General features: G+C 36.0%; 1 protein-coding gene across 4 annotated transcripts in view; it reads left to right on the plus strand.

Moving 5' to 3' along the window:
- The window catches only part of Apool (apolipoprotein O like), a 75,289-nt gene that overhangs the window by 48,994 nt on the left and 11,317 nt on the right, over positions 1 to 14,978 (plus strand). For all 4 annotated transcript variants that reach the window (XM_034484751.2, XM_034484750.2, XM_076918921.1 and 1 more), the window contains 3 exons: positions 1,086 to 1,177; positions 9,802 to 9,915; positions 10,112 to 10,220. In XM_034484751.2, coding sequence (XP_034340642.1) covers positions 1,086 to 1,177; positions 9,802 to 9,915; positions 10,112 to 10,220 — 315 coding nt within the window. The remainder of the gene's footprint in view (positions 1 to 1,085; positions 1,178 to 9,801; positions 9,916 to 10,111; positions 10,221 to 14,978) is intronic.

Genomic DNA, 14,978 nt, shown 5'->3' on the forward strand with positions numbered 1-14,978 from the left:
AAGATAAGATTTGTAACAACATATCACAAACTTCAAAATCACCAGCAAACATTATCAGGTATTTTTTTCACCTTGATATATTGCTATTTCCTTTTTAAACTAGGTGTCAACAAGCTGTTTGAAAGAGTTAACAGTTCTTACTCCTGTTGGCAGGAAAATATATCTGATTTTTTAATCTCATTCAAAGTGCAGCATACCTAGACAGATATTTAAGATGCATATTATTTGGAATCAGTGGTCTTATAGGTCTAAGTGTTTGGTGAGAGTGCTATGTTCCCCACTCCCTATAGCGTTGTTCTGCCTCTGTGGAAGTGTTTAGGGGGAGTGAATGTGAGAGTAAAGCTATGTGACAGGCTTGATACAGAACTCCTTATACCCAGGTTAATCAGAGCAATTTCAAGTTGACAGGCTCCTAGTGAGAACCTAGGAAGTTCCTAGGAAGATTCTCTTTGGTATTTTTTTAAAAGAGATTTTGCTGTCAAAAAATGATATGAAAATGACTCTTAGATGCTTAGTCAAGGCACTTTTGAAAATGAATTAATTATGTCAAGCTAATTGCAATTAGTATTACTTCAGTATTCTGAATCAGTGACATGAGGAGTTATGTACCTTCTGAGGTCCTTAGCTGATTGGTTAGTTGGGTCCTTCACCTTTCTAAGTGTTAATCAAAAAGGGCATATAGAAGAGAGTCCATTTCACTTTAACCTGCTTTGACAAACACAGTAGTTGATTAATTCTCTGCTATCATGCTTTGTTAGGTATTTGAAAAATATAATTATAGTTTTAAGTTTCTTAGGACATGAAAAATAATCTTTTAAAAAAGAAGATAATTACTAATTTCTTTGTGTAGATAATTATTAGTATTAGATTTAGAACATTTTTCTTAAATTGGACATGATAGCTAAGGGACATTAATTGAATTGAGAGCCTTAAGGGCATTTTAGGAACCATCTTGATTGATACTGCTAACTAAAGAACAATTGAACATAGGGTGATAAAGAGGAGTGAAGAAAAATCTACAGTATTAAAACATCAAATCTCTGGTGGTATGTATTTGAAGTGAACCATTTGTTTGAATTTCATAGGTTCTAGGTTTAAGAAGATTGCTTATCCACTAGGATTGGCCACATTAGGAGCAACTGTTTGCTACCCAGCTCAGTCAGTAATAATTGCAAAGGTAAGTTCTTTTTAAATGAGAAAAGTATTTGTGTTTGTTTAAATTTCCAGTGTGACAATATTTAAATGTCATACAACACCTTAAACATTTGATTTTTCAGAGGCATGTAGTTGGAATCAACTCTTAGGTTAGCAAAATTACATTAGCATTTTGACATGGAAAATGCCATTCTTAATTTCATGATCATCACAAATAAATAGGATGAATTTGTTTAGCTGTAGTTCAGCAATATAAAAGCAGGTTGATGGATCAAGTTTAGTGACAGAAGTAGAATTTACAGGGAGAACTACTGCTTCATGGTTGAACTATTAAAATTCAGGATTTTTTTTGTTTTTTAATAGCAGAAAATTATACCTGCTGACAGCTGCTCAGCTCAGAAGATTAACAACAAGCATCCAAATAATACATTGCAGAGACTTCTGAGATTAAAAAATACATACAAAAGGTGAATTTTGAAACCATTGGAACCAAAAAAAACAACTTCCAGCTCATTATAATTGCTGCAAATTTAAAATTCTCCTAATAATTTGAACAGTTTCCATTGATTTTTTTTCATTTTGCAGTGATAGTCCCAGAGCCCCACGCACAATGCTAGTCAAGCCATAACTAGGTCCTCAGGCCTTGTGTTTTCATCACACAGTAAGATTCAGAAGCAGAGATTTGTAGCATGCCAGTTTTTCTGCTTTTCTGCCCTTAGTTATCAACATTTAATATTCCCATTCATACTGAAATATTGTTACGAGGACCTTCTGTACTTGTATTCTCAATACTACATCTCTTTAATTGTTGATGTAGATAAAACTACTTTATTCAATATTTTGGAATGTCAAGGATATTATGAACTCTGCAGTTTGTAATATGATGAAGCTATAAAAGCTTATAACAGGAAAAGAACATTATTCATTAAATCTAGTTATACTTGAGAAAATTGCTGAATAAAGTGATGAATTTGTTTTAAAAGACTCCTTCCTATGAATTTACATGAGAATTAGCCACTCAAATTAATGTTGATACTGAAAGAAAACTTGAGCTCATTTTACTTAACCTTTCTATTGTTTTCATTTCCTGATAAGCAAGTAGTGGCCCAATGAGTCTTCCCAGGGACTGCCTTATCTAGTCACTTAGCTTTTAGGTGGCCTACTTTTCTGTTTCTGTTCCCACTGGATACTGCAGCCACTGATTCTGCTCTTTTTCTCTCTACAATAATATCTCTCTCTCTCTCTCTCTCTCTCTCTCTCTCTCTCTCTCCCTCGCTCCCTCCCTCCCTCCCGCCCTCCCTCCCTCCCTCTCTTCCTCTCTTCCTCTTGCTGTGTGTGTGTGTGTGTGTGTGTGTGTGTGTGTGTCAAAGAGAGGGAGAGAGAGAGAATTCTTAAATACAAGCATTACGTAAAAGTAGAAAAGCTTAGGCTGTAAGAAATATAACCACTGAAATATGCTTCCATCTATAAAAATGTCAGTGTCAAATCTCTTGGAATATTCTTCTAGTGATCTTTACATGATTACATAGAATTAGAAAAATATATGAGTAAATATATAGATAAGAATAATTGTCAGTGGGAGAATATGCTCAAATGGCATAGCATATATCATTTTAAATTAAAAAGTGTTAAATTTAATTTTGTATTAACAAAGGAAACTTTTACAATTTTACTTTAACAAAGGAAAATAATTGTTGAATTTTAATATTAAATTCTAAATTTAATCTATAATAAATCACTGAAATTTCTGGAATTGAATTCCTTGCTTTTTTGACTCTTAAGTGTATTGTATATAATTTTGTTGGATTAGAAGATAGATAGATAGATAGATAGATAGATAGAGAAATAAATATATACAACATGGCTTCTTAATATAAGATCCACGATAGGATTCAGAAAGTCTCTGACCCCTATACTATCTAAAATTGTATGGAAAGTGTGTATGTAATAAAACCCAGCTTATTTCATATTTTCAGGACTGGTACCTAGCAATTGCCTGAAAAATTGAAAGCAGTATATATCTAAAATACATATATAATAGATATATAATGTGCATGTAGACTGGAGGGCAGACTTGAGTACCATCCTCAAGAACACTATCCACCTCCTTTGAGGTAGGGTCTCTCATTGCCCTGAAGCTCACCAACTAGATTGCCTTGCCAGTTAGTTGTAGGGATTGTCATGTTCCTGCTTCTCCAGAACTGGAGTTATAAGTAGACACTGTCGGAGCTGATGTTTTATGTTGGTTCTTGGCATTGAACTAAGGTTCTCATGCTTGCAAAGCACGCTCTTTACTACTAAACCACTGCCTCTAGCCTCATTCCCTTTTCTCTATTTTAAAGAAAGATTGTTCACTGAGTATTAGGTTTTTAAAAAGATTTTTGACATCTTTTTATAATTACATTTCAATTTTTTATTAAGTTTCTTTCAAATAGTGGGAAAATATTTTAAATCATTGAAAAAACATGGTTGCAGAGTCTACCTAGAATTTTTATCTATGTCTCCCAGCTTTTTAACTGCTAATCTCAAAGAAGTTATATTTTAAACATTCAGCTTCAAAACTTTATAATGCATTTAACCAAATTTTCTAGAAACAATTTTAGCTCACATTTTGTTGTACTTAAGTTGTTTAGTTTCAAGAGAAACTGGTGTAGAATCTTGCAGAGAAAAAACAGTCTTAAAGCTATGAATCAATTTACAATGGAGGTCATTATATTAATTGAAATAAACTAGACTCAGAAAGACAAATATTGGCTAGGCAGTGGTGGTGCACAGTTTTAATCCCAGAACTTGGGAGGCAGAGGAAAGCAGCTCTCTGAGTTCAAGGCCAGCCTTGTCTACAAAGTGTGTTTGAGGATAGTCAGAACTACACAGAGAAACCATGTCTCAAAAACAAATAAAAACAAAAAACAAACACAAAAGAAAGACAAATATTGAATGCTTTCTCTCATTTCTTGATCCTAATTTGTATATTGATGCATAAAACCACATATACATTCAAATATATGACAAGTAAAATATGTGTATTATATGCACACACATATATGACATGAAAGTAGAAGAGAGTCTAAGGGAAGAAGGCTCCAAGAAGGGGTGAGGGTAAGGGAAGGCAATAGGAATGAATATAGTCACAGTAAATGACATATTAGAGAGAAATTGTCGTTATGAAACTTATCATGGAAGACATTTTACAATGAAACTTTGAAAAAATTATATTTTATATTCAAAAGTAACTACTAGTGATCAGTATTCAAAATTCTATGAGTATCTTTTACTATAAAAAATATTTCATTTTGGCTAGAGAGATGCCTTGGTGGTTAAGAATGCTCTTACAGAGGACCCAGGCTCAGCATCCACAAGGTGGCAGCTCACAGTCATCTGTTATTCTGGTTCTAGGGGAACTGATGTCCTCTTTTTCACAAGAATCAGACATGCACACACTGCATATAAGTATATGCAGGCAAAACATTCAAACACATTAGTAATGATAATAATTAAAATAAGTAATAAAAATAAATTTTAAAAATCTTTAAGATAAGTCTCTTAAAGGAATGTCAGATAGGAAATCTACTATAAGTATTTTTTAAGAAAGAGAGAGCTGACAGATTTCAAAAACCAAAATGATAATGCAGAACATAGTTTGCAGAATAAAGGAATGCTTAATATAAGACTATTCTTTTTTTTAAAACAATTTTTCTTATAGCATTTCATCATTAGCTTATATAAATATTAATCAAGTAGCCTGTCTTCGGACACTGTTATGCATGTAGGAATAAACCCATGGAACTTTTAAAAGCATATATATATATATATATATAAAATTTTATATATAAAACCATGTATATATAAACTTAAAGCTTTATAAAGCTAACTGAGCTTCACTAATTCTGTGATTAGTACAATCAAACTAACACATCTGTTAATGCTCATGTTGTATACTAGACTCCCACAATTGCTTCATCTTATAGTTGAATATTCATTCCTTTTGACCATTATTTCCTTTATTTCTTCCAGCCTCGTAAAATCACTTCTCTTTTATAATAGTTTATACTTAGAGGAAATTAATGTCTTCATAAGATTTTTACTTTTGTGCTCCTTGTATCAGTATTCACAATATCCCAAATTGGAAAAAGAAATCTCAGTGTGCATTAGTAGATGACTTTAAAGAAATAGTGGTTCATATATGCAATGATATGTTATCCAGCCATAAAGTATTCGTTACAACATAGATGTGCCCAGCAGATACTGACCTAAGTGAAATCAGCTTAGTGCACAAAAACAAACTGCTGCCTGATCTCAATTATATGTGAATAGACTTTGTGAAAACCTTAAATATGTTTAAAGAGATAGCCTATTTTTAGATGAAAACATTATTGGATGATGGCAGGCATTCCAAAATCTAGAATTTTAATTCAATTCTTCTTTTAGAAGTCTTAGGTGTGGATAGAATGTGAAGTTCATTCAACACTCCCTTTTTGTTTGTTTGGCTTTTGTGTGGTTGGTTTTTGTTGGTTTTTGTCCACCTACCATGTATTGGTCACTATTTTAAGCTACAATAGAAATAATAACATAGATCAAAAGATAAAAGAAAATGCCCTCAAATTCTGTTAAATACATATTATATACTTGTGACTAACAAGTGCTATCTCATAATGGTCGTACTTCACATTAGTATGCAAAGGAAAACTTAAAAAATGTGGTGAGATACTAAAGAGCTTTACCAGGTACCAAGTATAAACAAATTGTAGCTGGAATAAAGATCTACCCATAAAATGAAATGCTATTTAAAATATAAGAGGAAAAAGAGAGGTATATTTTAATTGTTTTTTTTTTAAATAAATTAGATTTTAATTGAACCACAATCCTGAAACCATCAGAGGAAAAATGATGTATTTGACTATATAAAGATGGCCATGACAATGAATAGAAATCTGCAACTGACCAGGGTGGGGAGGTGGGGGCATCTCCAAGATGAGACAGAGACCTGCGATAAGAATCAATGAGGGTAACCTTGGCTGTGACTCACAGCATTGAGGATATGGAAGCTGAAGAGGCCACCTACTGTAGCCAGGCAGGAACCCCAATGGAGCAATAGAGATACCAATCCACCCACAAAACTTCTCAACTCAAAATTATCCTGTCTACAAGAAATGCAGGCACAATGGATGGAGTAGAGACTGAGGGACTGGCCAATCATAAACCTGCCCAACTTGAGACCCATCCCATGGGCAAGCACCAATCCCTGACACTATTAATCGTATTCTTTTATGCTTGCAGACAGGAGCATATTGTCCTCTGAGAAGCTCCTCCAAGCAACTGACTCAGACAGATACAGATACCCACAGCCAAACAGTGGATGGAGCTCGGGGACTGTTACCAAAGGATAGGGGAAGGTTTGCTGTCACCAAAGGGGATAGGGACTCCATAGGAAGACCTACAGAGTCAGCTAACCTGGACCCTTGGGGTTCTCAGGTTGAACTACCAACCGAAGAACATACATGGGCTGGACTTAGGCCTCCAAACATATATGTAACAGATGTGCAGCTTGGTCTTCATGAGGATCCTGAACAGCTGGAGAAAGTGCTACCCCAAAAGCTTTTGGCTGACCATGGAATATGTTCTAGTTGGGCTGCCTTGCTTGGCCTCAGTGGGAGAATATGCTCCTAGCCTGCAGAGAATGCAAGAGCACCCCACCCACTCAGAGGAGAAGGGGAGGAGGTGGGAGGAAGGATTTTGGGAGGAGATTACCAGGAGGTAGGCAGGGAGCAGGATATAAAGTGAATAAGTAAAAAAAATAAAAATAAGTACAATACTATACAAAGTTTAATAGATACATGACAACACTTGGAAAACTGTGATATATACAGCAAAAGTTAACATCCTTAATGTATTAAGAACTTATAAATAAATTATAGAAATGAGTATTAGTCAAAAAAGTAGAAATGGTATACAAAGAGGCAGTGCACAGAATAAGATGCATAAATGGACTAACAAAAGATACTATATGTTTTTATCAGCAATTAAATAAATGTCAATTTAATAGACCATTTACATTTTAATATTGGGGAATTTGTGTTTTTTTAAGTGCTAGGGATCAAACTCAGTGCCTCATGTAACTTAGATAAGCACCCTACAACTAAGCATACATGTCTATAGATGCACTAATTATACCTTAAGTTTCACATTTTATTTTCCAGAGCCAATAATTAATTCAGCCAATTAAAATTTTTCAGAGAAGCAGTCATTTTTTTTTTTACCTTTCAGCTTCATAAAACTTTACAAAGGAATCATAATTCTTCTGTTGGTAAAAAGGGCAGGAAAACAGAAGTATGCTTTTGGTGGAAGTATAAATTGCTGAAATACGTTGCTAGCTTTTTGAAGAGCAATATGATAATATTTTAAAATCAAAATTAGTATGATTATTAATCCAGAAACTTCTCTTCTAGAAATGTATTCTGAGAAAACACTGCAACTGTATATGAGTTTATTTGTATATATAAGAAATAAAATGCTAATTTTATCATTGTTTATTCCTTCTTCCATACTCTATTATTTCTTTGTTTTTCTATACTGGGGAGTGAATGTAGGCCCCCATATTGTGTAATTTTTATATTTATTTATTTATTTATTCACTTTACAACACAATATCAGCCTTTCTTCTCCTCCCAGTATCCCCTCATGCAAATCCTCCTTCATTCAAAAAGAATGGCTCCCTCTGGATGTCACCCTCCCTATACTAATACTACCCACCCCTCAATTCCACCATTCCCCTAGCCTCCACCCCCACACATATCAAGTTGCTGTGAGACTAGGCATATTTTCTCCCACTGAGGCCAGACAAAGTTTGGTTTCATTTAGGGGAGCGAAATCCACAGGCAGGCAGGCAGCAGGCTCAGGGACAGCCCCTGCTTGAGTTGTTGGGAGACCTGCATGAAGATCAAGGTGCTCATCTTCTACATATGTGCAGGCGGCATACGCCCAGCCCGTGTATTCGTTGGTTGGTGATTTCATTCTCTGGAAGCCCCCAAGGGTTCCCATTAGTTGACTCTGTTGGTCTTTCTGTGGAGTCCCTGTCCTCTTAGGATCCCTCAACCCTTCTCTCAACTCTTCCATAAGACTCCCTGAGCTCCATCTAATGTTTGGGTGTGAGTCTCTGTACCTCTTTCCATTGGCTGCTGGGTGGAGCCTCTCAGAGGACAGTTATGTTCAGTCCCTATCTGACTCAGGATGATACCTGCTTCCATGCTCTATTATTTCTTTCATTTTTTTCTATACTGGGCAGTGAATATAGGGACCCATGTTGTGTCATTCTTTAAGTGTAGGTATATAGTAAAATCAATAAAACTTTTTAATTTGAAGAACAAAATATTGCTTAAAAAACAAGTTTGTCAAAAGTGTAATCTTGTAAAGTTCTTTATTAAGCCTTAATAGTTGTATACCATAACCATGAGGAAGGATTAAGAAAAAATAAGAAGAAACCAGAAGATATTCAAAGGGAAAGTGCTTATAGTAGAAGTTAACCCAGACTAATATGGACATTAGGAAATCCCAGGTGGGATATCACAGACATATGCCATCACTCCTAACATTATCTTTCTACCCAAAACAAATGTTATTCTCTTGAGAACTTAATTGATGTCTTTTTTTTTCAGTGAATGGAGAAAGATCCACAAAGTTTTAAGCAAAAACACTCATAACATCTGAAAAACCTCACTTTTGTCAGTGATCAAGTTACTCAAATTATTTCTCCCTAGACTTTTGTGGATATAAATTTCACTTAGTATGAAGTATTCTAATATAAGGTACCTGGCCATATCAGTAATGGCTTGATACAGAATGACAAATTTTGAGTTATGTCACTTATGTGGAGTGAGGTTAAAATCCAGAGAAGCAAATTGCAGAATAGTGATTGGTGGGAGCTTGCAATGGAAGGAAATGGGGAGGGGAGCTGTTTGTAAATACTGAAAGATATTGGACAAATAGTAGATGACAAAAACGTTGGTGAGTTCTATCTATAGCAAGGCCATCATAGTAAATAAGTTTATGCTGAGTACTTGAAATTTGAGAGGGAGTTGCTCTTAAGTGTTTTCATCCTGGGCATATGGCAGGAAGGAAGCTACACGAGCTTATATCTATGTTGGTAAGCTTGATTACAGGAATTAATACAAAAGTACACTTATGCCAAAATCTTGAGTCGTTTATCTTAAACAGATACAACTTTTAGTAACATTGCCTCTATAATGCTGGAAACATGAATTTGAAAATACTAAGAGAAGAGCTGAGGTTTGGTTCCCTGGCAGAGAGCTGTGTCCAAGGCCTGGGGTTCTGTCCTTAACACTATAAAAATTATCTTCAAATAAATAGGCATAATTTTAAATTGATGTTATATTGTGGATGAAATTAAATATTTATTAGCCACTTACATGGAGTTAGTCATATATATATATATGTATGTATATGTATATATGTATATACATATATATATATGATTTTAAAAATACTTCTTTATCTTATGTGAACTAGAAATTTATATTTCTATTGTTGATTGTGACTTAGGAGTTCATATAAAACCCTTTATCTGAATTTAAAAGGTTTTATTTTAGTTTTTAAAAACAATGTTATTTGATTCATTTTTTTCTTTGTTAGATAACTGGGAAAAAAGCATATGCTACAAGCCAGCAAATTTTTCAAGCCATTAAGTCATTGTGGACAACAAACAGTGAAAATGAATTACTCCCTGAACCAAAGGAAGAAACCAAGGTAGAGTTTAAATAAACAAGAAGAGTGTCATTGAAGCTTTGGTTGACTAAGTACTGGCTCATACTGATACTCCAGAGAGGTCAGAGATAAAATGCAAACAATCAGAAGACTCACAGTAACTTGGTATAGACTAAGTTTACATTTTTTTAGTAAAAATGATTTACCTCTGAAGAAAATATCTGTTTTTAATAAACAGGAAAAAAGGTCTGATGAAACCCATGTCAAAACGCCTGACCTGAAACATTCAGTGTGTTTGCCAAAAGAACTTGCCTCTGAGACAAAGCTTAAAGCAGAATCCACCTCAGGTTTGTTTGGAATTTTCAATTTTGTTTTATTTTTATTAAATAATTTTAAAGCATTATAGTTGATGCTTTGACCTTACATGTTTTCCCAAATATTTTTTCTCTCTCATATGTATACTTTGAATTTCATTTTTGGTTATGAGGGACCTAGATTCCTGAGATTTTTCTTTTTAAATCATACCACATAGTTATAATCCATGTCTTCATGTGTGCAGGTACAGTACTGTCAGTATGATTGAGTAAAACATTTAATATCACTTTATAAATGTAAGTTATTTTATCAGAGGGAACAAAGTGTACCTTTCAGGATTCTGTCAACTGACAGGTATGAGCCACACCTGCATAAAGCATCTCAGCTTCTATTTCTCATGCTATTTACCTGTCAGTCTCATATCAGTCTTAGTTTCTACTACTTCTGCTTTTATTAAATTCAGGTACCAGGAGAAATTGCAGGTTTAAGTAGTACATGTAACACTATCACAACTTTGCTAGTAATTCAGTATTGGCAATCAATATTATGCTTTCTAAAGAAATCCTACCATGATCAAAAAGAATGGAGCCAAATGTTTAAAACCACTTTGGCAGTCTATTCACATAAATCTGCCTGTCTCAGATTTGCGTAGCTGCCTCATTGCAAAACAAGTATGCTGCATTCAGAGGTGGAAAGGTGGAAATGGTCCTGTTATCTACCCTTTATAAAGCATGCACTGTGATATAGATTACTTATGAGTATTCTTATTCAACTAGCAATACCATGCAAAATAAAGTCCCATCTCTGATGCATTTGTAATTATTATTACAAATTATTCCCATTTCATAATGAAATACCCCAGGAGCTTAAACAGCTTCTTTCAAATCATAGAACTTATCAGTAGCAGAGCTGTGTTCTAGCTCATCTTCCTAGTGCCACAGTCTAACCTCTTTACACTGTATATAATTCTTCTAATTGAAAACTAGAATTTCCTCTCTAATTTCCTCTTCCTCCTACTCCCCTCTTAATCTGCATCTGGTGGTAAGGGCACGGTGGTCATACCTGTGATTCAAGCAGTTGGGAAACTGAAAGAGAAGGCTTGTACACTGAAGGCCAGTGTGGACTCTTAATTTAGTGAGTTCCTAGACTAGCTTGAGATACATACTAACACTCTGTCTCAAAAGAGCAAGATAGTAATAACAATAATATTAGTTCAAGAAAAGCTGTCACCAAATAGCAAAACCTTAGGAGGAAGGGAAAATAATCAGGATTAGATGAAGCGATAAAGGTAGAGTTGTAGGAGGCAGAAGAACACCTTTATAACAGCCTGGCCATGCTCCATCTTTCTTACCAGTCTGTGGTATTCAGAATGTCTTCCTTTCTCTCTCTCTCCTTCCTTCCTTCCTTCCTTCCTTCCTTCCTTCCTTCCTTCCTTCCTTCCTTCCTCCCTCCCTCCCTCCCCTCCCTCCCTCCCTCCCTCCCTCCCTCCCTCCCTCCTTCCTTCCTTCCTTCCTTCCTTCCTTCCTTCCTTCCTTTTTCCTTCCTTCCTCCCTCCCTCCCTCCCTCCCTCTCTCCCTCTCTCCCTCTCTCTCCCTCCCTCTGTCTCTCTCTTTCTTTCTTTCCTGTTAAGCCTTAATTACTCTCAGCCATTATCAACTGAAATATCTCAAAAACACTTGTAATTAACTCAGAACCACAACTTTGCTATCTGACTCTGAACTCACATTGTTTAATCATCTAAAAGCAGTTTGTAGTAGCAGTTATAGAAGGACTAGGTCTAAGCTTTGTATTTTTAAATGTGTTGTATAGGCACAATGTCTATATATTTTTTGGATGTAAATAAATCCTTTTCTTAAATTAGACATGATGGATAAGGGGCATTAATTGAATTGAGAGCCTTAAAGGTATTTTATGAACCATCTTGATTGATACTGCTAACTAAAGAGCAATTGGACATAGGGTGACCACATTCTTCTGTCTCCTAAGCAGTTGAGATCTTGTATCCCCACACTGTAGAGAAGAGAATGAAACATATTGTCAGGACACTTCATAGGGTACAAATTCCATTCACAAGGACTCTACCTTCATCACTTCATCTAATCCTGATTATTTACTCCCGCCCCCTTGCCTCCGAATACCATCATAATATTGGTGGTTGGGGTTTTAGTGTAACAATGTAGTTTTGAGGGTTAATTGCCTCAACCTTAGAACTTAGCATTTCTCCATTTCACATGTAATCACAAAGTTCCATGACATGGGAAATAGTAGTGATTATGACCACAGGTTTTAGGAGAAGACCTGAAGCTGAATACCATACCACTATTGGAATAGTTCTATTATCTGGGGCAAGATGTCCATCATCGTAGGTTTGTTTCCCTATCTACAAGAAAGAAATTAAGAGTTCTCACATGTTTGCTGTTAGGGTTAAGTCTCAATATCATTCTCTCTCTCTCTCTCTCCCTCCTCCCTCCTCCCTCTTCCCTCCTCCCTCCCTCCCTCCTCCCTCTCCCTGTCCCCTTCCCCTTCTCCCCCTCCCCCTCCCCCTCTCCCTCTCCCTCTCTTCCTCCCCCTCCCCCTTTCCCTCTCCCCCTCTCCCCTTCCCTCTCCTCTCTCCTGAATCTCACCCACCCCCTCCACTTGTCCTCCTTCTCCCTCTCCCTCTCATTGTCCTCCCCTCTCTCTCTCTGCCTCTCTTTCTTCACACACACACACACACACACACACACACAACACACACACACACACACATATGCAGGGTTTCAATATGCATTTCATACTATCCTTGAACTGCTGCCAGTCTTCCTGCCTTATAATAACATCTCTTGAGTACTGACTGCAGCCTCAAACCTGATAGATAATCAGAAAAGTTCCACAGAAAAACCTGGGCATTCCACATTTTAAGAATTTCAAAAAGATTGGGGTTCTAAAGATAGGAGGACCTTTCCAATCTAGGAAATTGGAGTGAAGCAAGTCTTTAATCAGATGGTAGACAAGAATATAAATTCAGGAAGTAGAGGTGTTAAAGGACTTAGGAAATTTATGTACACCATCAAACAAACCCAAAAGCAGAAAACACATAAAATTATTTCTTACATTTCTACTAATAGTTCTGTTTAGTACACTTCTTAGAGGATTGGCCAGTGGCAGATTGCCCTTATCCCAGTGGATAACCCTACAGCCATGCTCATATGGGCAGCAATCAACTAGATTTATTGGATTATTTAAAAGATACAGAGGCAGAGGGAGGGAGGGAGGGAGGGAGGGAGAGAGAGAGAGAGAGAGAGAGAGAGAGAGAGAGAGAGAGAGAGAAAGAGAAAGAAAGAAACTCTCAAAGTGGGAAGGAAGTAGTATCAGGAGAGGGGCCAGGAGAGGTTAATCAGGGACTGGGGAGTAGATATGATTAGGATCCATCATCTACATTGATGAAGGTTACTGATCAGTTTCTTGTATTTCAATAGATGGCCCCAAATACATGCACATATGGGCAGCAGTAACAGGACATAGTGTTTTATCAAAAATAAATAAAAGAGCTGGAGAATGACTCAGCAGTTAGGAGCTCTGGTTGCCCTTCCAATGTACTCAGATTTGATTTCCCAACACCAAATGGTAGCTCATAACTGTCTGTCACTCAATTTCCAGATCATCTAATGCCTTCTGACTTTTGTGGATACCAGGCATGTATGTGATGCACAGATACACATGCAGTAAAACACGTACATTTATAATACTTATAACAATAATAATGACAGCAATAATAACAGCAATAATAATGAAGTTGGAAAAGGACATATTTGGGAAGATATGGAGGTAGATATGATCATTTATCATTTTGCACATGAATGAAATTCTCCCCACCACTAGGTGGAGAGCAATAGCCAGTCCGTGGCAACTGAGAAAGATAAAATCTATTTTCTCCAGGGACAAGCCTCATGACAAGCTATCTAATCTGTTAGAGTTAGCCCTAAACATGTGTATATATGAGCAATAATGCATTATGCTATGTATGTATGTATGTATGTACGTATGTATGTATGTGCTTGGGGGCCTGGGACCAGCCCATGTATGATGCCTGAGGCTCCCTGGGATCTGGGTTAGTTAACACTGCTGGTCCCAAGAGGAGGGACAGGGTTACTGACAGGGTTACAGTCAAAATTCTTTACCGAGAACAGTCTAAAAGAACTTCAGGGACAGAAATGGAAAATAGACTAAAGAAAAGGAACTCCAATGACTTTCCCAACTTGGGATCCATATCATGGCGGTGGGGGTGTACACTAAGGCCTGATACTATTATTGATGCTATAATGTGCTTACAGACAGGAGCCAGAACTTTTTATAGCCACAATTTTCACTCAAAGAAGACAGAAAACTTGTGTATGTATATATGTGTGTATATAACACTACACAAGTCATGAATTGAGAGTGGGCTTTACATGGAAGGAGATTAGAGGGGAAGGAGTGGAAATGATGGAAATGTAGGACTTATATATGAATTTCTCAAATGATAATAATTCGAGTAAACAAAATTCTCAAAAATGAAGAAAACTTTAAAGAAAATTTCAGAGAACTAGAGTTCAGAGAACCTTTTTACATTGTTGAGCAGTGCCTGCCACCAGGTGGCAGTGAAGCTGCATTTGAGAAATGCTGACAAGCACAAAACTTCTAGCATTTCTTTACCCCATTTTTTTAGACACTTTTCAGAGGGTTTTCTAATTAAAAGCTAAATACATACTAATACATTATATATGTTAAAATATTATCTAGCAATAGATTTAATACCTACTATAATTTTC

The sequence above is a fragment of the Arvicanthis niloticus genome, chromosome X (genome assembly GCF_011762505.2).
Source record: "Arvicanthis niloticus isolate mArvNil1 chromosome X, mArvNil1.pat.X, whole genome shotgun sequence".
Lineage (NCBI taxonomy): Eukaryota > Metazoa > Chordata > Mammalia > Rodentia > Muridae > Arvicanthis > Arvicanthis niloticus.